Raw genomic sequence first — 27,500 nt, 5'->3', positions numbered from 1 at the left:
GACATGTCAGACCACAAATGACTTTAGAAAGCAAATGGCAGTGGTACACACGCGCGCACACACACACACACACACACACACACACACCGCAGCTCCTCCCTGGCTAAATCTCTAATTAACTCTCGGCAATTATGCAAGGGCTCTTTGGGAAATGATTAATGCTCCTCCCCTAAGCTGGTTATCCCGGGGCGATGATGCTCCCCAGGCCCTTTTGTCGCCCCCCCCCAACCCAACCTCTTTCTTCTTCTCCAAGTCCCCAATCATAAACCTTTCAATGAAACCCTTATCATAATTCTCCATGTTCGCAATTCAGCAGTTTGGTTCGTGGCCTTCTCTTTTTAAGGGATAGAGAGACGCCACTCCGTGCTGGAGGAGGAGTAGGGGGAGGAGGAGGGGGAGGAGAAGAGAGGAGGAGAGAGACTTCACTGTGGTGGGGGAGGAGGAGGAGGAGGAGGAGAGACAGACGGCGAGAGACTTCCCTCGGGGGTGGAGGAGGAGGAGGGGGTTGGAGAGGGGAAGTTGAGAGTGTCCAATATAATCATGCAGAGAAGAACGGTAGCTCTGCTGAGGATGAGTGGATGGGTTTTAGGCCGACTCCGCCCGACGTTGGGAGCTCTTCTCATTAGCCGGGGGCCTGGATGAGGGTGTTAATCTGAAGGGTGCTAGATTCTCCTTTATTCCCTCTCATCAAGGGGAGCGCTCAGCTGACTGCTGCATCAATGCTCTTAAAATGGCCCCCGAGGTGATAACTTCCCACACTTTTTTTTTTTAAACATATATTTATTGATTTTTTAAACACACTGTATACAAATTAAACCCTCCCCAAAATATAACATATGGCAGTATATAAATAATAATAAAAATAATACAAAATCTTACTTGAAAGTAATGAGATCAACAATAATATGTAGTAATCAAGTTAGCCAGGCAAACGATATACATGGAAAGGTCAACTTAATGAAAAAAATAAATAATATAAATTACAAATAAAATATAAATTCAATCATAAACATAAAACAGTACAATACATTCCTCACGGTACTAGTTATTACACCATAGAACTTCACACATCCAATGCCTCCTCAATGTCACCATTCTTAACAAATTCCAAAAACATCTCCCAAATGCTGTAAAACTCAGAAGTCTTCTTCTTAACTATATAAGTGAGCTTCTCAAGAGCCAAACTTGATGTTAAGTGTCTCAACCAGAAGCCAAGAGAGGGGCCACTAACATTCTTCCAACACAGGGCAATTGATCGCCTGGCTTGTAATAGACATAGGTCAACCATTTTTCTTTCTCTAGCAGACAGAGAACAGTTTGCAGGATAGACACTTAGAATACATAGTTTAGGACTTAGAGGTATTGGAGAAGAGGTAATTTGAGAGATATAGCGTATCACCGAACTTAATCTCCCCACAGTCCCACAAACAGTGATACAAAGTACCTTGATGAGTATTGCATTTATAACAACAGTCAGGAATATTAGGATCAAATGTATTCAATTGCACTGGACTGATGTAGATTAGATACATTATCCAATTGTATTGTATTAATATCAGTCGAGTGTTAATGGTCTGTGTTTGTGCCTTTGAACATATTAAACCCCATTCATCCTCTAAAATGTCCTCTTGTAAGTCTCGTATCCACTCCTGTCTCCTCCTGTCAGAGTTGTCCTTATGGTTTTCCACCATTATATTGTATAATTGAGAAACCTGGCCTTTGCCGAAACAACTACTTTCTGAGAAAAATATCTCTAGTGTTGACATTGGAGGTCGTTGCACTGAATTCTGCAAACGTGCCCGAATAAAACTTCTAAGCTGTAAATACTTAAAGTATTAAGTAACTTAAAGTATCTATGGCAAGTCAAACTTCGCTTTCAGCTCATCAAATGACTACATTTTTATCCTCATAGAGATCCTGTAGTGTAGCTATGCCTTTACTCCACCATATAAATCCCATATCATTTTTAGCTGGGCTGAAGTGACCAATGCCCCAAATTGGTGAAAAACATGACAACCCTGGGATATCGTCCAGATATTTATGTACTTCATGCCAGACTATAATTCAGTCGAGATGACTTTAGTCAAAATTGACCCATTTATTAGCATGCAACATATATATACAGCATATTAATTTTTTATGCATATGAATTTTGGTGGTGTGATCTGTTCGGGGGGCCCCCTGCCTTCCACGCATGTGGAAAGCGACAATCTAGATGTTCCCCCCCTCTGGGGCGCTTGGCCCAGAGTGCCGGGCTGGAAGAGGGAACGGCATCTAGCCCCCTGCCTCTATGACGATCAGAGTGGGCCGCGATCGGGAAGACGCTCGGAGGTAACTCAGCCCACTAAGACTGTCAAAGAGCGCCACAGGGGGACTGCTGTACATTATAGTCCCTGGCCTCCACCGGCCAGCGCTTCGTGGAGCCCGAGGAGATACAGCCTAGTGTCTCTGCCTCCATGGTGACCGTAGGGACCGCTGGATGGCCCTTCGGAGATGTTTCAGCCCACGATCACCACGGAGTGCCACAGAGACTAAGCTAGTGTAATTCCCCGGCTTCCACTAGCCGACGCATAGTGAAATACCAGAAGAATGCAGCAATACCCCCGGAACAGAGAGCAATGACGACAACGGAGACGACATCGACAGAACACGGGCGGAGCAGGGGAGGAGTGATTAGCCCAATCAGAAATCAAGAGTTTAACATGTTTTTGAAAGATTTTTCAAGGTGCCCACCCACATCCATTGTATGACCAAAACGGTGGTAGAGCAATTATCATACTTTCTCAAAAGTGCTAGTTTTGTCAATGTTTTGATCTGAACCATTGTATATGATCATAAGTAACCTTAAAACAGGGCTAAACATGCATTTTCCCTTTACTACTCCTTTAAAGGGTGTGATCTTATTGCTATTGCTAACAGTTCCATGGCTAATATAAAAAGTAAAGGAGAAATTGGTGAACCTTGTCTCGTGCCGCAAAAGAGCCTAAATGGTCGTGAAATCAAATTATTTGTAGAAACTTCTGCAAACGAATCAAGAAACAGAATTTCAACCCATCTACAAAAGTAATCACCAAACCCAAAACGCTTAAGCACGCTTAACAGATAGGGCCATTCGACTCTGTCGAGCGCCTTCTCTGCATCAAGTGACACAATGGCCATATCAGGGGACCCTTCACATACATGTACTATATTGAGTATCCTCCTCACATTATGGAACCCCTGACGGTTTTTAATGAAGCCGTTTTGATCTGAGTGAATAATGGGTGGCAGGACCCTCTCAAGTCTCATAGCCAAGGCTTTAGCTATGATCTTCGCATCAGGGTTCAAAAGTGAGATCGGTCTGTAGGAGCTACATTCTGTTGGCGGTTTACCTGGCTTTAAAATTAGACTGATCAGGGCACTTTGCAATGAAGGGGGAAGGCGACCCTGTTCTAAGGATTCCTCATACATATCCAACAATGGGGCAACTAGCTTTTCTCTAAATAGTTTATAAATATCTATTGGGAGCCCATCAGGTCCTGACGCTTTACTGCCTTTCATGTTAAGGATGGCATTAGAAACATCTCCAGAGTCCAATTTCCTATCCAGCTCCACCATTACATCTTCAGAGATTTGAGGAATGTCTAATTTATCCAGAAAAAGGTTCTGGTCCAATGAGTCCACTGGATAATCTGACTGATACAGGGCCTCATAGAACGAAACAAAAGCAAGGTTAATTTCCAATGGATCTATAGTTATTTGCCCCCATTCATCCTTAATTGCATTAATGGCTCTTTCTGAATTCAGTTTCTTAATTTGCCAGGCGAGCAATTTACCTGGTTTTTCACCCTGATCATAAAACTTTTGCTTAAGACTTGTTAAACTGTTTTCAGATTTTAGTGGAAAGCTCCTCATATTCAGCTTTGAGGGCAAATACTTTTTGTTTTGTCTGCACTGAATTGTCAAGACTTGCCACTCTCTCCAAGTCCCTGATTTCTGAATCCAACTTGTTCATTTTCTGTTTAAATTTATTAGATTTAGAACTAGTGAAACTAATCATATTTCCTCTAATATATGCTTTAAACGCCTCCCACCTAATGACCGCGGACGTCTGAACTGTGTTCATTTCAAAATATATATCAATATGCTCCCCCACAAAGTTTATGAAGTCAGAATGTTGTTACCATTTGGGGTGTAAGCGCCATCTAGATGAACTTTTAATTAACTGTGAATCGTGATGTAGAATAGTGAGGTAGGGGAGTGATCTGACAGAACAATACTATCATATTTGCAGCTATCTATATTTGGTAACAGAGAAGTGGAAATTAAAAAATAATCTACAGTATACGAGAATAGGTTTTAAATGATGATGAATAACATGAGTATTCCCTATTAGTTGGGTTTAGCATTCTCCATGGGTCACACAGGTTCAGGTCATTTATGAACTGTTTAATTTTCTTTCTACTTTGAGATTGAGAGGTGTCCAAACCTGACGAACGATCAAGCATCGGATCTAAAGTGCAGTTAAAATCGCCTGCTATCATTACACTACCGGGAAGGGAGGCAACCAGTAAAAACAGATTCTCAAAAAATTAGGGACTGTCATCATTAGGACTGTAGACATTCACCAAATTGATGTTTTCCCTCAGAAGAGTGCCCTGTACCACCAAATATCTCCCTGCTGTATCTGACATGATATTACTCACTTGGAATGACACAGACTTATGAATCAACAACATAACCCCCCTAGAGTGAGAAGAAAAACATGATGCCAGTACCTGACCCGGCCATCTCCTCCATACCTTCAATAACTCGTCTCTAAGTAAATCAGTCTCTTGAATAAAAACAATAGATGCATCACGTTGCTTAAGCCTAGTAATAACCTGTTTCAGCTTAGTCATTTTAACCATCCCCCTTACATTCCAAGAAGTGAATTTTAGTTTCTTATTTAAAGTACTCATAACTTATTATGAAACCATAGTATAGCCTATTACCAGCCCTATATTGTAAATCAACCTGTTACTTTGTGTGGGAGTTACTTTGAACGTGTACTGTCTTACATAGTCAAATTGTGAGAAATACAAACAAACATACAAAAAAACGAATTTCTGCCCCCAAAAAATCCCCAGAGTTGTCATCCAGAACAGGACAGCCTCTTGTACCATCCCACCCTCCCCCTTACCTTGGGGTGTAGATAGGTGCACAAACTGATCCAGTGCACGCAAGGGAGCAGTCTTACTAAACCAAGCTATCAGTGTAAAAATAATAATACACTAAGCTAAACTAACCAAAAAACAGACTTTTGTGTCTCCTAGCAAAAATAAAAAATAAAAAATGAACGGACATGCATTTAAGAAGTAGCCAAGTCTCCTGTAGTATGGGTCCACACCAGGGACACCAGCCGTATTTGTGCCTGTCCACTATCCACAGAGTAGGGTACATTATAAGCTATTAGGTTGACCGTTGACAAGCACCTCTCTGTTAAAGTAATGCTAGTAGTGTCCAACACATTCCAAACTAGCATTCCAAACTGATAAATCAGTATAAAAAATAGGAAAGCACCAATAAAGGTGTAAAAACGGTACCCTTTGCATTTGTAGGCTCAGCTTTTTGTCGACTGGTCCAATAATGACAGTACTTACAAAACGCTTAGCTAGAGTATAACTAAACTCAGCAGTTTCCATTTAACTCTTCTGTGCGTCATCCGCGCGTTGTATGTCCTGAACAAACTTCTCAGCTTTTGCAGGGGATTCAAATTCCCGTGATTGTCCGTCTATCGTCAGTTGGAGCTTAGCTGGGTACACTATGCTATAGCGAATGTTCAGGGACCTCAGTTGTTGTTTCACCCCGTCGAATCACCTCCTCTGCCTGTGCAGTTCCGCTGATGTGTCTGGGAAGAACATGACCTCTTGTTCTCCGCAAAGTACCTTGCCTTTGGTTCTGGCTGCTCTCATTACTCGAACTTTATCTTGGAAGTTCAAAAACTTTATAATGAGGACTCTCGGTGGAGGGGTTCGTGCGGATTGTGCCCGACCAGGGAGCCTGTGTGCCCTCTCGATGACAGGTGGTGTAGGGAAGGTTTCAGGTCCCAGAGCTTCAGGTAGCCATTTCAAGGAAAGCGATTGCGTCGTTTTTTTCCACTTTTTCGGGCAAGTTAACCAGTCTCAGGTTGGATCTCTGCGGTTTTTGAGCTTGTCGATCTTGCTAGTGAGGAGAGCCACTTGTTTGACTAGCGCTTCAGTCTTGCCTTTCTCAGAGTTAATCGTGTCCTCGACATTGCTTCTGCCTCATTCATTCGCATCGAGAAGTCACGCACATCTCTTTGAACATCTTGAACTGCTCCTCAACTCCCTCAATCTTAGTGGAAAAGTCACTCCTCATCATGTCCAGTTTTTGAATAACCTCCAAGTTTTGAGCCGTTTCAGCAACCCCCATGTCTGACTGGGCGGAAGGGATAACGTTGACTGTTGAGCTAACATGGCTGCCGCTGCTGCTAGCATCCAACTCGTTGTCCAAGCTCGACATAATCTTGTTTTTTTCTTTTTTCGACGGCATATTAACGATAGTGAACACGGCTATTACAGTTATTACAGTTATTGCAAACGATTTGTGCCCATGTCCGTACTTCTAAAGGATAATGTACAGTAATTTAAAGAAGAATTGCCAGGAGCTCACAAAAAGACGTGTGCCTAGTTCAGAGCTATAACCACGCCCCCACAGTTTTACTGTAATAAGAACTGCATGCTGGGTATTGTTTTGTTTATTCGTTGTTGTGGGGTTTTTCATTGGTTAGATTTGTAAGATGCAAAGGTTTCCGTTCTGAGACCAGCCAATCACATGGCTAGGACAGCAGCTGGTACCGCCTGTTTGAAGTGATTGGCAGTTCTGAGGAGGAGGCAGACCCTTATTGGTCAGGATCCAGAGACAGGGGGGTCGGCTGCGGTCACTCTAGCAGAGCTGGTTACCCCTCTCCCTTGGCTGTTCCAGAGTTACTTATTATGTTTTATGTATATTTACTCATTATGTATATGCTAGGGTTTCACTGCCTCCCAGCCTACAGTACCTGCACATGATGAGGTGAACACACATGCACATGCAGTTTGACTAGCGCACACACACACACACACACACACACACACGCATACACACACACACACTCACACACACACGCACACGCACACACACACACACGCACACACACACACACGCACACACACAGAACATCCAGCCCAGTTGATACCAGGGACTAGGACCAGTTGGTATTATGAAAATGTTTTGTTAAATTCTGAATTTACCAAATCTCAGAATGTCAGGTGTAAATGTTCAAGGCTTCAATTAACAGCATATGTAGCTCAAACCTCACTCATGTAGAGGAGAAGGGATGTTAGAGAGACAGAGAGAGAGAGAGAGAGAGAGAGAGAGGGAGAGAGAGAGAGAGAGAGAGAGAGAGAGAGAGAGAGAGAGAGAGAGAGGGGAGAGAGATAGGGAGAGAGAGCCAGAGAACGGTAGAAAAATGTTTGGAAATTATAATTAAGTGGCTGACATCTCTTTTGGGAAATAAATTATTCATCTTTTATTTGGTTATAAAATGTGCATCCGCGGGTAGAGGGAGGGAGTCGGGGGTGAGGGAGGGAGAGAGAAGAGAGGAGGGAGAGAGAGAAGAGGATTGGGGAGCAGAATAGAAACCAAGGGATCATGGAGTACAGTAGGAGAGAGAGAGAGAGAGAGAGAGAGAGAGAGAGAGAGAAGGGAAGAAAGTCAGAAAAGGAGAAAGGGAAGGAAAGATAGGAGAGATGAAAAGAAGAGAAATGGGTAACAGAACGAGAAGTGTTCAGTAGAGTAGAGTAGGGTCATATGGAGAGAGAGGGCTGGGATAGAGGGATAGATGGAGGGAGGGGGAGAGGGATAGAGGGGGAGAGGGATAGATGGAGGGAGGGGGAGAGGGATAGAGGGATGTATAGAGGGAGGGGGAGAGGGATAGAGGGATGGATGGAGGGAGGGGGAGAGGGATAGAGGGATGGATGGAGGGAGGGGGAGAGGGACTGGGGGGTGATAAGATAAGGTGCTGGTTCCTGCTGGGACGAGGTTGTTGGGAACACACTCTAAAAGAAAAGGTGCAAAAAAAAATCTCAATACAGGTTCCAGATACCACCAGGTCCGTACGGTTCCTAAATACCCAGGTTCTCAGGTCCGAAAGAACAATTTAGGGTTCCAAACAGCACAACTGGAAAGGGTTCTACAGTATCTACTGTACCTTTTTCCAGGGAGTTCGTTCATTGCTACAAACGGTTCTATGTACAGTAGCTCTCTTTCTTTGTGCACCACACCAAGGGCACAAATTAGCTGGAGCAAATGATACCGTAATACTTATAATAGAGTGGAAAACACTTAAAATCAAATCAAGTTTGAAATATCATCTTTTTTGGTTGTTGTCTACATAGCCTTAGTCCGAGGGAAATCATGTTTGATGGGATCAATATCTTTCTCCCAAACACAATATTGCATTAAACTTTGATGCGATTTGACCAATTTTGTTACAGCAAATTCAGGACCTGAGTCCGGCCATGCCATTTAGACAGGAAGGGGCGGGCTTCCTCGTGGCTGGACGGGAATTACTTAATTTCCTGCCACCGGGGGATGACTTTTCAGCGAATCACATCGTCGGGAGAGACCTGTCCCTCTGCGATTCGTCCCCCCAATCTCTGGCTCCTCCCATGGGATCTGTCAGCCCTGATTAATAGATGAGACGTGTCCTCTGAGCAAGGGGCGGTGGCAGGCCTCTCATATGCACAACAGACAAGCAGGCGCGCATTATCTTCAAAGCTGCTGCTTGTTCACTCTGAGGGCTAATGCCCTTTCATGCTGAGGGGGAGGAATCACATTGTGGCCTATTACAAAGCTGGTGGATGAATGGACGGTCGGTGTGACGGCCTCTGTGTTTTTCCTGGGGAGCCCGAAAGGTCGGGAGGACAATTGTCAGATGTGTAAATTTGTGTGGTTAAACAAAATCGCTGTGTCATGTTCTGGTGAACGGCCCCGGAGTGAGAGATCCAGCAGCCGGAGAGGCGTGTTTTTCGCCTGATGATGTGGATCACACTCTCTCAAACAGACTGTGGGCCACACATGTATCAGACCTGGGTCAGATACTATAGGCAAATGATGTATATATGAAATTCTTTATTAGTGTGGGATAAACCCCTTGTGATGTAACATCTGGTTTGCGAGGGGGTCCCACCCTAATACACAATACAACACAAACAGGACAATCCAATGTACAACACTGACAAAACAGAAACAACACGTGACAAGGACAACAATTAACAACCTTAGTCTCAACATAAAAGAATAACAGAAGAAAGAAGAAAGAGGATCAGTCTAAAACTTAAAGAAAATAAAAGAATGGGGAGTGACACAGCACATTGCATTATAACTGAAAACATTGACAATCAGGTTTTAAATGAGTAAACAAGGTATTTTTATACGTACGGAGCGAGGACAACAAACGGATATTGACAGGTAGAGTATTCCAGTCGGAAGGGGACTAAAAGGCTTTTTTGCCAACTTCCTTGGCGACAAAGGGAACAGTATAGAGGGACTGGTCTGAGCTTCTTAATGGGTAATTAGATAAATAAGGAACAAAAAATTGTTTCAAACAATAAGGGAAATCAACTGAAACCAGTGAAATTGCCATCTGTTATCTAAAGAAAGCCACCCGAGTGTGAATGTCAAATACTGTACATGGGGTGCACTCGATGCATCTTACCCAGTGCAGTGAGATCAATGTGCCACTTGAGTCAAAACACCTCTATTACTTTCAAACCCTTCGAACCTTAAATCAATATTGTGTTCAGGGTTGTACTACAACATTCTCATATTCAACACCGTTGATGGAATAGCCAGTTCCTCAGACAGCACCTCATCCCCTGAATACGGCTGCCACTGTTTCCATCCCAAGAGCAACATGTTTACCATGCTTGAGCGATTCCCAGCTGAACGCAGGGTAGTTGACAGCTTAATCAAATGCCAACAGAAGTTGATAATGAATGTATGATGGTATCAGGTTTACACTGTGGACCATGCCTGCCGGGCTTGTTCAGGTCACATGCCGCCAGGGGGGGGGGATTTCTCCAGCCAATAAGGTTGGAGTCGAGAGTGGAGCGAGGCGTTTTTCTGAAAGAGCTCATTTCACAGAGAGGAACAATGGCTCCATTTGCTTTTTCTGGGTTGATTGTGGTTCATCATCAAATAAATGTTAAAATGTGTGCCGAGGGATTTCTGAATAGACTTCTTGATAAGAGATGGAATCAAACGTTCAGACGGTGGCAGGGGCTCAGAAGACGCCTGGGGGAAGAGTATTTATTCTCTCTTATTCTCTCCATTTCTTGTCGTTTCGCTTTCTAGACACTTTTTCAGGGAGCTCCCTGTGCTTAGCTTTGTGTTCTCCTTTGAAGAATGCAGTCTGCAAGACAGCATGTGAAACTGGTATACTATACCAGACTATACTATACTACAGGGGTCCCCAAACTTTTTCCTGTGAGGGCCACATAACTTTTCCCTTCTCTGATGGGGGCCGGGGTCAGTACAGTGCGTCTGGTGATTGTACTCGCCGACAGACTCACGGCATTAAAGACATCTTTCTTCTCGGGACACACCTCTTCCGCGACAGCATTCAAACATTTCTTGAAAAACTCTCCATCAGTGAAAGGTTTACCGCTGCTTGCCATCAGTTGAGCAACCCGAAAGCAGCCCGAACGGATGACTGCTTCAGCTGAGCTTGGCGTACAAATGTATTCTGCTGAGCTAACAGTCCACTTTTTAGCTTTGAGAGTTTGTCTGCTCGCATTTGGCCTTGCAAGTTATCATACTTGTCTTTGTGACGGGATTCATAGTGTCGGCGCAGATTTTATTCTTTGAATACCGCCACCGCCTCTTGACAGATGAGACAGACAGCCTTTTCTTTGCATTGAACAAAAAGATACTGGTTTGACCACTGCAGGTTAAATACCCTGCATTCTGAATCAACTTTTCTCTTACCGAACCTTTTCGCAATTATTCCGTTCTATTTGACAGGGCTAGTCTAGGATTCGCGTGGCCAGACTGAAAAAAAAATCATAATGCGTCTCTGGTATTGTTCAGGGGGCCGGGCCAAATGTGGAGGCGGGCCGTATCCGGCCCACGGGCCTTAGTTTGGGGACCACTGCTATACTATACCAGACCATACTGTACTATACCAGACCACACTATACTATACCAGACCACACTATACTATACCAGACCAAACTATACTATACCAGACCACACTATGCTATACCAGACCACACTATACTACTGTATACCTGCCCATAATATACTATACCAGACCATACTGTACTATACCAGAACATACTATACTATACCAGACCACACTATACTATACCAGACCATACTGTACTATACCAGACCATAATATACTATACCAGACAACACTATACTATACCAGACCACAGTGGCGATTTTAGCATGGCATTTCTGGAGGGGCAGTTTTATATTATGTCACCATCACAAGCACTGAAGGTAGCCAATTAGTCTACGGTAGGTACATCAGAGCAGAGGCTACAACACACAAAGATAACGACACATTAACACACGCAGAGTAGGCTAATTAGACCCATAAGAGAGCGCATGCCCGGTCCAGGGTTCTGAAAGTGACAAGTGTGCACCCATCAGACCTGGGCACTACGCATAACCTATTAGTACTTCACTTACTGTATATCACTCCCAAATAGTCTACTAGAGTGAAGGCGCACTGTCCACATTAGTCCCCCTCACACATCGTCTCAAAAATGCACCGAAAAATGCCTGGGTTCAGTGAGTTCGCTGACTCGTCGTGACCACGCAAACCCATTTCACACTTCCCACACAGTTTAATAAAAGTGCACTTTACCGATTCTCCTCGGTCTGTTTGTTGTGCTCCGCGATGGAACGGCGAAACGCATCATCTACAGTAGTTGTGCCTGGACGTTGAGCTGCCCCAGTAAACCCAGCTTCATGGCACAGTTCAGATAGGACGCAGAGCTTTCATGCTTCGCTGTTCTTTCTGACAGATGTCTTTGAATCCAGACGATGCCCAAACAGAGTCTCCACCAAAAAGAATACAAGGGAAACAGAACAGCGCACTTTTCGAGGTGCTAGCAGTTAGCCACTTATTTTTCTCAAACCATTCCTGTTTGAAGGTACGGGTTACCTTATCTCCAGCCTGAAGCAGCACCAATTCTTCTGGTCGGTGTGGCCCTAAACGTTTTATTTCCAGTTTCTCTTCAAGTTTCAATGTACTAAACCGCACATTCAACAAATAATCTACACTATTCATTGTTGCACCTGAAAACACTTTTAATCTCTACAAAACTTTAGCTAGCAGCATTGGCTAACGTAGATCGACATCGACAATGACCCAGTAGTTCAACTTTGATCAACGTTGTTTTATTATTCCCTGGCTAAACCTGTTGCCAGGTAGATTTCGTAGGGGAAGAGACTTTTCTGCCCCTCCACCCAATTAAATCTGCGTGATATTTTTTCACATTACTCCCGACCACGCTCACATTGTCGCTATAGCAACAGTAGGGGAGAACGCTTCGGTGCCCCTCTGCCGAGTCAGAGCAGTCTGTGGCACACTCATACAAAGGGAATTACTGCAAAACAGCACTATACATAGTGTCAGTCAGGTTTATTATATTTATACATGCTATTTTCACCACTGAATCACTATTTTGTATTAATTATAAATTAGATTTTTCCGAAACACAGTTGTAGGCTAAGATGCATCTTGCACAACAGCGCCACCTGGTGGGGCACTGCCCCACCTGCCCCTAATGTAAAATCGCCACTGCCAGACCATACTGTACTATACCAGAACATACTATACTATACCAGACCATAATATACTAAACCAGACCATACTGTACTATACCAGACCGGCCCATAATATACTATACCAGACCATAATATACTATACCAGACCATACTATACTATACCAGACCATACTATACTATACCAGACCACACTATACTATACCAGACCGCACTATACTATACCAGACCACATTATACTATACCAGACCACACTATACTATACCAGACCACACTATACTATACCAGACCACATTATACTATACCAGACCATACTATACTATACCAGACCACACTATACTATACCAGACCACACTATACTATACCAGACCACACTATGCAATACCACACTATACTATACCAGACCACACTATACTATACCAGACCACACTATACTATACTAGACTGTTTTCAGAGAGCAAGAGCGTGACGAAGGGGATGAGGGTGGGGAGGAGCACTACGCAGACAGAAACAGAGAGAGAGAGAACGAGTGAGATGGAGGGAAAGAGAGAGACAGAGTGAAGGAGAGAGTGTACGCGTCACACACACACACACACACGCATGAGCAAGTTATCTCAGTTGGAGAGCGATCGAGAGACTAGAAGATGGAGAGGAAGAGAGAGGGATGAGGAGTTGCTGCTGGTCCACCAGGCTTTGTCTTATTTCATTACTTGGCTAACCTCCCTCCTTCCCTTCCTCTCTCCTCCCTTCTCCCTCCTCTCCTCCCCTCCCTCTCCTCCCTCCTCTCCTCCCCTCTCTCTCCTCCCTCCTCTCCCCTCTCTCCTCCCTCCTGTCCTCTCTCTCCTCCCTCCTGTCCTCTCTCTCCTCCCTCTCTCTCCTCCCTCCTCTCCTCTCTCTCCTCCCTCCTCTCCTCCCCTCCCTCTCCTCCCTCTCTCTCCTCCCTCCTCTCCTCCCCTCTCTCTCCTCCCTCCTCTCCTCTCTCTCCTCCCTCCTCTCCTCCCTCCTCTCCTCCCCTCTCTCGCCTCCCTCTCTCTCCTCCCTCCTCTCCTCCCCTATCTCTCCTCCCTCCTCTCCTCCCCTCTCTCTTCTCCCTCCTCTCCTCTCTCTCCTCTCTCTCTCCTCTCCTTCCTTGCTCTCTTCCCTCTCCTCCTCTTGATGTGAACGTGTGTCAGCTGTGAAAGGGTCTCACGTAGAGCGTGTGAACAGGTGTGTGTGTGTGTGAGTGTGTGTGTGTGTGTGTGTGTTGGAGTGTGTGCGGACCTGCCTTCCCCTCCAGCACTGCTGCGGACAGCTCATCACAGGGTCCTGCTGTTTGGGGAGCCAGGAGGTTCCCAGTCTCATTAGAAAGCTCTCCCTGGGGGTCGCAGGTCGGTCTGGAGGGAGGGGGGAGGAGAGATAGGAAGAGAAAGGAAGGAGGAGAGGAGGAGGCGAGGGAGAGCCGTAGAGAGAGAGGGAGAGGGGAGAGGAGAGAGAGGGGGGGTTGTAGAGAGAGAAGGAGACGAAGGAGAGGAGGGAGGAGAGAAAGGGTGAGGAAGGAGGGAGGGGAGGGAGGGAGAAAGAGCTGTAGAGGGGGGAGGGAGAGGATGGAGGGAGGGAGGAGGGAGAGGGGAGGACGGGGTGGTGTGAGTGTGTGACTAGCTCTATAGCTGTAGCTTGTATGTTTGTGTGTGTGTGTGTGTGTGTACGTGTATGCATGCATACTGTTTGAGTGTGTGTGTGTGTGTGTGTGTGTGTGTGTGTGTGTGTGTGTGTGTGTGTGTGGATGCTACAGTCTCTTCACGTATGGCCCATCCATCGTCCTTCACTGTGTTCTGTTAATATATAATTGCCGTTGATAATCCCTGTTAGATTCAGGGTAGTCGATCCCCTCTCTCTGTGAAGGTCGAGAGACATATCCCAGGTCATTGTAGAATGTACTGTATGTAGGCTATGCGGTTTGTCGTGGAGATCAAAGTCTAACCTGCGTTGAACAGTGAGCGTCTGACTTAGTATTCTGCCTGAGCGTAGCGGGATGCAGCGTTCTGTGTGTTTGAAAGGTCAGCTGTGCTCTGCGTGTGTTCATGTTGCCATCTGTGGACTTTGATCAGTTTGGTGGAATCAAACACACACACATGTGCACACTCGCACATACACAAACGCACACACATCAACTTTCACACACACACACACACACTCACACACACACTCACACACTCACACACACACACACTCACACACATGCATACACACACCAACTTTCACACACACACACACACACACACACACACACACACTCACACACACACACACACACACACACACACACACACACACACACACACACACACACACCTCATCTTGTGTCTACAGCCACACACATTTGAATTCTTTATTTATGTCTGCATTTTCAAACCAAACACCACTAGCATCTTGTATTGACAATTTGTCCTTTAGCTGGTTGCTCTGTTGTTCCATTGTTTGCCCTGTTCCCTTTCTCCCTTTCTCTCCCTCATCTGTCTCCCTCTCTTCTTTCCCTCCTCTCTCTCCCTCCCCTCTCTCTCTTCCTCCTCTCTCTCTTCCTCCTCTCTCTCTTCCTCCTCTCTCTCTCTTCCTCCTCTCTCTCCCTCCCCTCTCTCTCTTCCTCCTCTCTCTTCCTCCTCTCTCTCTCCCTCCTCTCTCTCGCTCTGTTTACAGACAGTGGATTTGGAAGCGTGATCAGAATTCTCTCCCTCATCACAGCTCCCATTAGTGAATCTGCTCTCTTCTTCTTCTCTATCCCATTCTTCTTCTTCTCCTTCTCCTCCTCCTCCCTTCCTCTCATCTTCCTTCATGTCTTCCTCCCCCACTACACCACCGTTCACCTCAGCATTACAGCGATTCAGTCTGAGTGATTCAGTCTGAGTGGTTCGGATTCTGAATCAGAATGAGTCAAGTGTAGTGTAGTGTGTGAACACGAGTGAATCCAGATTCAGTCATTTTCAGTTTTTGTGCTCCTCTTCTGAATGGTGCATCCACTCAGCATTGCACTGTAGGAACTCCTCCAATCATGCCTGTTATTATTCCCTTTACAATTATTCCCCCCCTCCCACACACACACACATACACACTCCCCCCCATGCCATATGGGTGTCTCTGATTAGTGATTATCTCAACGTGTTACTGCCTGTGTTTCCTCTCCACACCTGGGGGTTCCCGTGGGAACGTCTCTCTCCAGTCCTATCATTGTCTTCTTTTTAACAGAACCAATGAAAAAGCATAATCCTCCCACTCAGTGTACGTACTCACACACTTCAATTACTGTATATTGCCATCACCTGCTTGTGCTTCCAGTGAATAGAGAAACATGTACAGTATCTATGAACAGGTGTAGATTAGCAGTGAGAGTAAACATCTACATCCTGCTACTCTTCTCTGTGGGTGACCATGGGTAGGACTTTAACAGCAGACCTGCTGTCTCATGTTGTCTAGCCTCCCAACCCCAGGGTCAGTTAGCTTCACTCAGTGATCCAGAGTTGACCTTGGTGTGACCTTGTTTTGTCTCCCTGTGCGTCCCACAGTACAAGCAGGTGGAGCAGTACATGTCCTTCCACAAGCTGCCTGCGGACATGCGACAGAGGATCCACGACTACTACGAGCACCGCTACCAGGGGAAGATGTTTGATGAGGAAAGCATCCTGGGAGAACTCAACGAGCCGCTCCGAGAGGTGTGTGTGTGTGTGTGTGTCTGTGCAAGCCGCAATGTCGTCTAATCCTCTAGCATTTGTTCTAAACTTCCTGTTTATTTGACTCTGTTTCCTATCTCTCCCTGTCTTCCCTACCCTCTCTCTCTCCCTCCCCTCTCTCTTTTCCCCCCTCTCTCTCCCCCCTCTCTCTTTCTCTCTCTTCCTCCCCTCTCTCTTCTCTCTCTCTCCCTCCTCCCACTCTCTTCCCCCCTTATCTCCGCCCCCCCCCCTTCCTCTCTCTCTCCTCTCTCTCTCTCTCACTCTCTCTCACTGCGCTTGCAGGAAATCATCAACTTCAACTGTCGGAAGCTGGTGGCGTCCATGCCGCTGTTCGCCAACGCCGACCCCAACTTCGTCACCTCCATGCTCACCAAGCTGCGCTTCGAGGTCTTCCAGCCGACCGACTACATCATCCGCGAGGGGACTATCGGCAAGAAGATGTACTTCATCCAGCACGGCGTGGTCAGCGTCCTCACCAAGGGCAACAAGGAGACCAAACTGTCCGATGGGTCTTACTTCGGGGGTAAGAGAGACATGCTTCAGCCCGGGGTGCCTCACAAAACACTTCCAAGAATCAAAACTGAAAGTATTTTTATTTTGATTATTTTTTATTTCACCTTTATTTCACCAGGAAAAATAAAATTAAAAATATATTTTACAAGAGGGTCCTGGCCAAGACAGGCAGCAGCAGTATGACTGTGACCATAGTTGCCCACCGCGAGTAGGACTGGAAAAAAACATAGTTATCAGTGCGTCTCTCTCCCCTACTCTTCTCAGCGATGAGTTGATCTCACTGTGTTTCTACGACATCAGAAGATGGCGTTTTGTAGTTCTTCATCAGAAGATGGCGTTTTGTAGTTCTTCGAGTAGAAAACAGTGAGTGCTTTCCACATTTCCAAAAAACAAGACCGATACATTTGAGCAACACTGAATAACCAACTACAGACCTATCAACATACTGTAGCATTATAATCTGTTTTGTAGGACATTAGGTATCTCTTGTTCTAATTATTAAAGTAAAATTGAATTATCATAGTAACCTGTTAATTATTCTTTCTCAAATGTTTGTAACACATCCCTCCTCTCTAAATCTCAACTCCGGACCAGTTATGAGATCTCTCTCTAAGATCCACCCTGAGATACAAACACTTTCATGTTGAATATCATGATATTGCTGGTACAGTGTCATGTCCAGAAATGTTGATATCATAATCTTACTGTACTCCAGTGCGTAACAGTAGGAACAGTTCTGCACCACTCTGAGAGGTTGAGTGGTGAAGGCCGGTTTTCTACTCTGAGCTGCTTGGTCACTATGGGCCCAGGTCCAGAGACACACACACTGGGAATAAGGTCACACACACGGGCAAGCACTTGTGTATGGAGAAAACACACACACACACACACACACACAAAGACATGTAGATAAACACATACACACACACACACGTTATGCTTGGAAGCATAATCCTTTTCAGCTTTAATATTATAATGGTGGCCTGGAAAAACGCAAGAGCAAAAATGAGCATCATTAGAGGTCACGCATGTTATTCCACACACACCCACACACACACACACACACACACACGCACCCACACACACACACACACACACACACACACACACACACAGGTACAGGGTTTGCAGACAAAATACACACACATAATAATTTATTATGTCTACATCAATATAAATACAAAGGACATACAGTAAACACTAACAATGCCGTCAAATATTATGAGTCAGTCATTTACATAAGTACCTACCGTAGTTGGCGATCAGATTGTTACAGTACTTACCTTGCACACAATATGATGACAATGACAGGTCAGAAACACACAGCAGTCTACTTCATGGGTACAGAAAACAACACCTCCTCCATTTTGAGCGGCTCCCAGTAATGTCTGAAATTGAGCAGTACCTGGCTAACCGCTTGACCCTTCTCCTAGGGAGGTCAGCCATCTGCAGGCCCCTCACAACAACCTGTGCTCATGACCCAGGCTGACAAATATAAAAACGAAAAGTCTACACTTGTAGCCTAGTTGTGAAAGACTTTGCTCCAGGTGTTGGTATTTCAGCACCTTGTCTAGAAAGGCTTTCTCTAAGCTGTAATCGAAACACCTATCTAAGATTTTAATTGACAACAACATCAGAGGTGTCAGGTGTATTTGAGAACACTGGGCATACTGTATGTGTGTGCACACAAACACACACACACCCGCGCACACACACACACACACACGCACGCACGTGCGGTTTCCGCTCGTTTACGGAGCAGCGTTCATCCATCTGCTCATAATTCTACAGTGTTTGTTGTGTCCATGTTTTATGCATCACGTTGACTCCTCCTATTTCACACACGAGCTGCATCTAAACATGAGACCAGGCCAGCGGAGAGGAGAACACTGTGACACGTGCATTATGTCACCAAAAAATACCTCAAAAGGCCATTGAAGATAAAACGCTTCCAACTCAACCACACAAAGGAATATCTTGAGTAGAACCAGAACACACTCTTTAAAGAGGAAAGGGTTTAATGTGACACACGTCGTTGGCCAGTTTAACCAGAGGGCTCTAACCAAAGACCAGTTCATTTGTCCGTGCTGACAGTGTATCATTCAGACGCCACTGTGTAGGAGATGAAGAACATTGGTGAAGCATTGAACAGCACACAACCTGCCCGTAGAAGTTTAATTAGAATGTCACACACACACACACTCAGACACATACGCGCGCACACACACACATACACACAAGCACGCACACACACACAAGCACGCACACTCACACACACAGGCATGCACACATACACACACACACACGCACACGCACATACCTCCTGCTCTGGGCCAGCACGGTGCCCTCTCCCAGGGGCTTCTGGGAAAATAATGGAAAGATGGCGAGCAATCTATCTCCGCCCATGCCAAGTTTAATCAACGTTACACACAATGGGGCACCAGCTTTCTTCGACTCATCCTCCTGCCACATCCCCCCCCCACACACACACACACGTACACACACGCGCACACACACACAGACACACACACACACACACACACACGTGCTAAGGCGTGAGGCTTTGCCGGCATTATGCGTGAGCTATTCCTGGCGTCATAGCTGCTCTGAGGAGGTAGGATAAACCGAGCATCCAGCCACAGAGAAAGCTGTGGTCTGTTACCCCCAACATGAAATGAACATGACACACACACATACACACACACACACACACACACACACACACACACACACACACACACAGGAGGAGACATTGAGCAGGAATGCGTCTCAGCAAGCAGAATGTCAATCAGTCACAGTGACCACCTCATACACACACACACACACACACAAACACAAACACCCGCACACGTGCTGCGCACATGCACACACGTGCACACACGCACGTGCACACACACACACACACACACACACACGATATGGGAAGTAAAGTGAATACAGACTCTTCATGTGTGGACTGTAGGCTTGTTAAGGTCCCTGTGCACAAACAACATTTCTCATCAGAAGTGAATTATTCACACATGCACCATCTTAGAACCCGGTTCCCAGTCGGATAACTGGTGGCTCCGCTCTCTCTGAAGAGACTCAGACGTGGGACTCGTGTGTAATGCATTCTGGTGGCGGTACGCCCGGCACACAGCCAACCGGGGGGGCTCTCTGTCTCATACACACGCACACACACACACACACACACACACACACACACACACACACTCTCTCTCTCACACACGCACACACTCACACACGCACTCTCTTTCTCTCACACATGCACACACCCGCGCACACACACACACACACACACACACACACACACACACACACACTCTCTCTCTCTCTCACACACGTACACACTCACACACACTCTCTTCCTCTCTCTCTCTCACACACACACACACAAAACCCTCTCTCTCAGACCCCTCCCTGTCCAGAGCAGGTCCCTCTTCAGCTCTGCGTAATCTGGACAGCATCTAGCGCCGGCCTGCGTGCCATTCTGGAGCTCAGGTTATTGAGCAGTCAGCCTTTGTAGGCTGGCGGTAATTGCCGGCTGAGTGACTGGGGGTGTGAAGGAGAGGGAGAGAGGGCCCTGTCTGTGTGTGTGTGTGTGTGTGTGTGTGTGTGTGTGTGTCTGTAGAAGGAGATGTTCATCGGGGAAGCTTATCAAAGAGCTGCGGTGTGATTGGGAGGCTGAGATGGTTCACTCACGCCTTAAAGGGGTCTGAGGGTGGAGAGGAAGAAGAGAGAGAGAGAGAGAGGGAGAGAGAGAGAGAGAGGGAGAGAGAGAGAGAAGGAGAAGGAGAGAGAAAGAGAGAGAGAACTGTGCAGTGGGAAATCCGGTGTTATCTCAAAGCGTGATTTGGGTTCAGGCTGGTCCATTCTTTCTCTTTTCTCTCTCTCTCTCTCTCTCGCTCTCTCTCTCTCTCCCTTCCTGCCTGTCTATTTGTGAATCTTAAAAGGATCTATATAAATGCAATGTGTTATTGTGAAAATAATATTAATAATAATAATAATCATAATCATAATCATAATCATAATCATAATCATAATCATAATCATAATCATAATTGTTTTCTTTCTGTCTCCCTCTCTGGGAGAGCTGTGCCTGGCCAAACAGCTGTTCGAGGCTAGGCAGGCACCAGGGTTATAGCACCTGGATTAGAACCAGGCATTGGCTGCAGTACAGTGTAGGTCTACAGGGAATCCCCTCAGCTCTTAAAGGGACACTCTGAGGTTCTGAGCACTCGGCTTGTCTTGGAGCGCCCCTTTAAACTGCCATTTCCTGTGAGAGAACAGGACCTGGGGCCTCATTTATAAACATTGCGTAGAATCCACGTAACTAAGTTAGCTTAGCTAAGTGAGTACTAAAATATACGCACAAAAAATCTCCGATTTATAAAACGCTGCGTATCACAACCCATGTTCACTCAGGCACGCCTACGCCAGCTGCCCTTTATAAATCACAATCAACACTTAACTTGGCGCACGTGAACGCGCGTTCTGATCACACCCCAATTAACGCCCACAATTGCCTATAAATGGTCAGTGATACGCCTATACATATGCAACGACAATGGAGCCGAGTGCAAAAGGCAGAAAGAGAAAGATACATTTTACCGATGCAAGGTGGAGGTATTGGTCAACGAGGTAGAGACGCCGCAAAAGGATCTTTTCGGAACGATGATTTCACATGTGCACGACTGATAAGAGCACCTGTTAGGCCTGAGTGGTCCCATTTAGATTATAATGAATTATCTATCATGCAGGTTATATTGGCATTCGTTAAGTGCGGTAGGCCTTATTAGGTGGCTGCTTATATCCAAACTGATAATCATTATAAGCCTATAGTGTTGTTGCATGGCTAATGGGGTTTGGATCTATATTGCACGTAATCTAATGCTTCACAGGGTGGCCCATGAATAAAATGCCTAACTTATCAACGTATAACGGGGCAATTTACAATGACATCCATAACAATGCAAACATGTAGGCCTATAGTGACTACTTAAGGCAAGTATCCCCAATTTAACTGTACGACAGATCTGAGGGTTCTTTGCAGCAGCCAATTTGTGTATTTTCCGGGATATCATGCATTTCACATACTTTCTCAAAACATTCTGTAGGCATATAGAAGCTGCGTGTTCTAATGGATGTTGCGGGATAGCCAAGCACATATTAGAACATCTGTTCCAAGTACCGGCATATCCAAGGCCCCGTGCGTCATGGCCTACTATAATCCAGCTATATCAGTGCCTGTATCGAGGTCTTGTAAATATATGGGGTCCATGGATGAGTTTCATGTGATTCTATAAAGCGTAATTATAGCTACACACATGACGATTCAGCAAATTAATAATCTAACTTGCTCCCTTGTGTTCTTACAACTTGGAGACGCATCACCTCCATGCGCTGTTTTGCGCACAGCTAATTCTACCAAAGCAGCATATGAGCATTGGGATGACATGCGTTTTTAGGCCCACATTCCTCGTATGCCTGCTACATGACAATCATAAGACAATATGAGGATATATGATGATGTACAATATAGCCTAATGTAGCCTACAGTTGCCTCAAAAAGGACATTTCCATTCACCGCTCAACATCATTGTAATTGCGGCTTGCCTCAGTGGTCATTCGGGTTTACATAAAAGCCTAATCAAATATAGGCTATAAATACATAAATACATTAACGAATGAATAGGTGGATAATTAAAGATACGAATAATTAACAAAATAAATGATTTACTGAATAAATATACTTCAACGCCGAATGCAACATTTGTTTGGTGCGGTATAGGCCTTATAGTTGTAGGCTATCGATATACGGAATCATTACTATGATAAGCCTATAGGCTCGTGTCGTGTTGTGTTATCAACGTAATGTGGCTTTTATTCATAGGCTACTGCCTGTGATGCTTCTCGGGATAGTGTCAGCACTGCGCCATAGTGTCCCAAGATGTCCAGCAGATGGCGGCAGAGTGCACCGTACTTGGATTTTGTGGACTGATTCGGGCTTGGCTCACCCTAAGTGGGTTCACCTGTTTGGTTGCTGATTACATGCACCTGTATCTGTATTTAAGACGTGTCTGTGTTTTGCCATGCATTCGAGCCTCATATGTTTCTAGGATACGCCTGTACCTTTGTTACCCTTTGTGGGACCTTCTTTTGGATTAAAGCAAGTTTGTTTTTGGCTCCTATACTCAGCGTCCTGTACTTAAACTCAGTACTTTTAAGTTAGCATCGTGACAGATAGCCTATAAATGAATAGGCCTACAACATAACATTATATTATGACACAAATGGGTCAATTCACAGACACATCCAAAGCAATGCCGACATTATTTCGTAATTAGGCTATGGTGGCGATTGATTCCGTTTAAACTGTGTGACACATTGGAGGGTTTCTTGCAGCGACCGATGTATTTATTATTCAATATGTCATGTGTTTCGCAGACTTTCCCGAGTTTCATCCCTCTGCCATCGGAGTCGCGTTTTTCCCTTTCTCCAGAAACGTGCTTATCGTAGTTAAAGGAGGGTCGAAGTGTGCGTAGAGTTACGCACACCTTCCGCCAACTTATCGCTCAGCTCGTTTTTTATAAATACCGAAAGTTGCGTAGAAAGTTGCTCAGCATGGGTTACGCACGCTTTTGTACTTACGCAACGTTTATAAATGAGGCCCCTGGAAAATAAGGGTTAGAGATAAAATAGAGAAAGTCCAGTTCTATGCACAGTAACCGCTTAGTCTGACTCTACGGATGTAGGTTTTGGAGATAAGCCTTGCCATTCGTTTATTACCGCCCAATCAGTGGCGCCGATTCAAGTAGTCGGCCAATCCAAACTAGGTGAAACAACAACCACACTCTGCTGAAGACGAGTGTGATTGGTTTAAAGAAATATAGCGTTTTTTCCCCCTCCCATCTCCCAGTAGCCTTTCTCCAGCGCCGGCACAGCGTAAAGGACGTGTGGAGATGGGTCTGGCTATGCGAGACTAGTGACCACTTATCCAGTGTGGTTGACCTTTCGCTGAAGGTCGTGTGGTTTGGGGCTGGTGTCCTGTACAGTGTGTGTACGCACAAGCTCGCTCTATTACAGCTTATTTGTGCAGATGCAGGGAGACGAGGGGATGAGAAATGGCGTGGAGACCAGCTACCACCACAGACCGCCTGACCTCCTTCTGTGCTTGGTAACCAGATTGTGTGCGTGTGGCGTGTGCACGCACGTGTGTGTGTGTGTGTGTCTTCCTATGCTAATGCTGAGAGGAGAGAGAGTGTGGTGTGTCATAGAGAATCAGGCTGCTCAGTGTGGATGTTTGAAAGGTTAGGTGTATGCGTGTGTGTGTGTGTGTGTGTGTGTGTGTGTGTGTGTGTGTGTGTGTGTGTGTGTGTGTGTGTGTGTGTCGGGATGGAGATGAAAGCTGACATGAGAGCTCAGAGTCCAGGTGAGCCTCCCCAGATCAGCCCTCAGGACACAAATACCTCACCAAGTAAGGAGGGTCTGCCACACACACACACGCATACACACACACACACACACACACGCACACACACACACACACACACAGGCACGCACACACAGAGGCACACGCGCACTCACGCGCACATACTGTACAGTACTCACGCACACACACACACACTATCTCTCACACACACACACGCACGCACACACACACACACACACACACACACACAATCTCACACACACACACACACACACACACACACACACGCTCTCTCACCCACACACGCACAGACACACACACTCTCGCACGCACACACACGCACATACTGTACATAGACACACACACACAAAATCACACACACACACACGCTCTCACACACACACACACACACACACGCACATGCTACAAACACACGTCCGTCACCTGTCTGAGCGCTTGCGTCTAGGCTCTAGGGAGCCGGCTTCTCCCCTGCTCGCAGGTCCGAGCGTCCTTCAACGCCCAGCACGTCCTGCGCGCTCTAACCAAGGTCATACGATACGTCCCACCACGCCACGTTTCTCAGCTGGCATCCATTTTGAATAGCAATGGCTCTAAGCGAGCGCGTACTCCAGAAGGCGGCACCGACGCCGTCCGTATGCGCTTTGATGCGGCGGCGAAATCAATTCCCCCCCTTTCCTCCACGGAATCCTCTGTACGCGATTCCCAATGGGAGCGCAGGGAATAGCCCGTGGGACTAAACACACACACACACACACACCACTACAAGACACACACACACACACACCACTACAAGACACACACACACACACACACACACACACACACACACACACACACAAACACACCACTACAAGACACACACACACACAAACACACCACTACAAGACACACACACACACACACACACACAAACACACCACTACAAGACACACACACACACACACACACAAACACACCACTACAAGACACACACACACACACACACACCACTACAAGACACACACACACACACAGGGCGGACCGTGTGAGCCTATTTGGGTGATTTCACGCTGCATTTGCAGAAGTATTGAGATGAGGCCCAGAGGAAATGATTCTGAAGAGGGTGTATAATATGTAACGTCAACGCAAAGCTTTACTACGGTCACCCGGAGTGGGTTGGGGGGGGTGGGGAGTGGGGGGGAATGAGCAGGGGGGGGGGGTTAGGGAGTAAGCAGACAGGAGCAGGAGCTCACACCAGTTTGACAGGCTCACACCACAGGGCTTAGACTTTGTTTTTTTCTGTCAGCCACGTAGGCTGTAAGATAAATCTGTTGAGCATATTTAGTGAATCTGAATGATGGCCTCGGGGGTATTCTTGTTTTTTTTTTTTAAAGGGGAACGCCGCTGTCATAGTAAGTTTAGCTCAAATGTCGCTCTGTCCTCAATGAAACTGATCCGTACACACCAACATTTAACCGATCCGTGCAGTAGTAAGCTAGCTCCTTTTTCCTCTGTGCGCGCACCCCCTTTATAAAGGAGGTCTATGGGCCTCTGCTAAAAACTATGATAAGTATGCATTTTCAAGGCAGGAAGCGCCAGGAAGCCCCTTACCGGTCTCAGTAGAATGTTGTCTTGTGAAATGAATCACCATCCCCATGTGTTGACGTATTAGGCATGGCTAGGAGGATGTAAACAATCGTCTAGCTTTACCGTGCGGCGGAAGTTTATGTGCGAAAGGTATGGTGTAGTGCGTTCTGCGAAATAGTTCTGGCTCAAATGGAGCTTTTGTTTCTATATTCGGTTGGAGAATGTGATATATTTCACATGGCAGCATAATGACACCAGTAAGATCACACCCTGCGCTTCCTGCCTTGAAAATGCATGTTAATCATAGTTTTTAGCAGAGGCCCATAGACCTCCATTATAAAGGGGGTGCGCGCACAGAGGAAAAAGGAGCTAGCTTACTTCTGCACGGATCGGTTAAATGTTGGTGTGTACCGATCGGTTTCATTGAGGACAAAGCGACATTTGAGCTAAACTTGCTATGACAGCGGCGTTCCCCTTTAAATAGTGCTGTCTTAAAACATTAGAACGGTTTACTAACATTGTGCATACTGTAGCTGAAAGAACACAACTTTGACGATGGTAGCTACAGTACTATAATTTCCACTCAGAAACACGTCCCCATATCACACTCAGGCTTTGGCTCTCCACCCCCCCCCCCCACACCGTTCACTAGCTGGCACTAATCTGCTATAGTTAAGCGTGCAGCCGGGGGTGTTCAGCCGGGGGTGTTCAGCCGGGGGTGTTCAGCTGGGGGTGCCAGGGTTTAGCTGGCACTCAGACGTTCAGATGGCGGCACTCAGCGTCTGGGCTCGGCTCCCCTCGTCCCTCGTTCAGACAGGAGGATAAGGATATGTCTGAGAGTCTCTCTCTCTCTCTCTCTCTCTCTCTCACCTCCCTCTCTCTCTCTCTCTCTCTCTCTCTCGCTCTCTCACCTCCCTCTCTCTTTCTCACTCTCTCTCTCACATCCCTCCCTCTCTCTCTCTCTCTCTCTCTTCCCCCCCTTCTCTCTCACCTCCCTCTCTCTCTCTCTCCCCCCCCCCCTCTCTCTCTCTCTCCCCCTCTCCCTCTCCCCCCCTCCCTCTCCCCCCCCCCCCCCCCCCGAGACTTTGCTTCTCAGGGGATTACTGGGAACAGGAACTGCAGTAACCCCAGCCACACACACACACACACACACAAAACGCAGGCAGAACCAGGGATGACCCAGAAGCACACACACAGACACACACACCGAAACACACACACATACACGCACATACTGTATGCACACACACACACACACGCGCACACACACACACACACACACACACACACACACAGATGCTCAGCAAGTCCCTGCTGCCCATGTTGTTTTTCATTACAGTAACCATGTCCAGAGACAAGAGGCTCTGGCTGTGGATCTGGCTGCACTGGATAGAAGCAAGACCCTGTCATCTAACACAGAGAGAGAGAGAGAGAGAGAGAGA

At 46.2% G+C, this 27,500-nt stretch overlaps 1 protein-coding gene across 1 annotated transcript in view; it reads left to right on the top strand.

Annotated features, from left to right (window-relative positions):
• Positions 1 to 27,500, top strand: part of hcn4 (hyperpolarization activated cyclic nucleotide-gated potassium channel 4) — a gene marked incomplete at both ends in the record, with an annotated part of 88,643 nt that overhangs the window by 52,236 nt on the left and 8,907 nt on the right. The window contains 2 exons of the mRNA XM_084437416.1: positions 16,362 to 16,508; positions 16,809 to 17,049. Of these exons, the coding sequence (XP_084293542.1) occupies positions 16,362 to 16,508; positions 16,809 to 17,049 (388 nt within the window). The remainder of the gene's footprint in view (positions 1 to 16,361; positions 16,509 to 16,808; positions 17,050 to 27,500) is intronic.

This window comes from Borostomias antarcticus, assembly GCF_949987555.1.
Source record: "Borostomias antarcticus genome assembly, chromosome: 4".
Lineage (NCBI taxonomy): Eukaryota > Metazoa > Chordata > Actinopteri > Stomiiformes > Stomiidae > Borostomias > Borostomias antarcticus.
The sequence above is the reverse complement of the archived record's forward strand: the minus strand, read 5'-3'. Positions and strand labels throughout refer to the sequence as shown.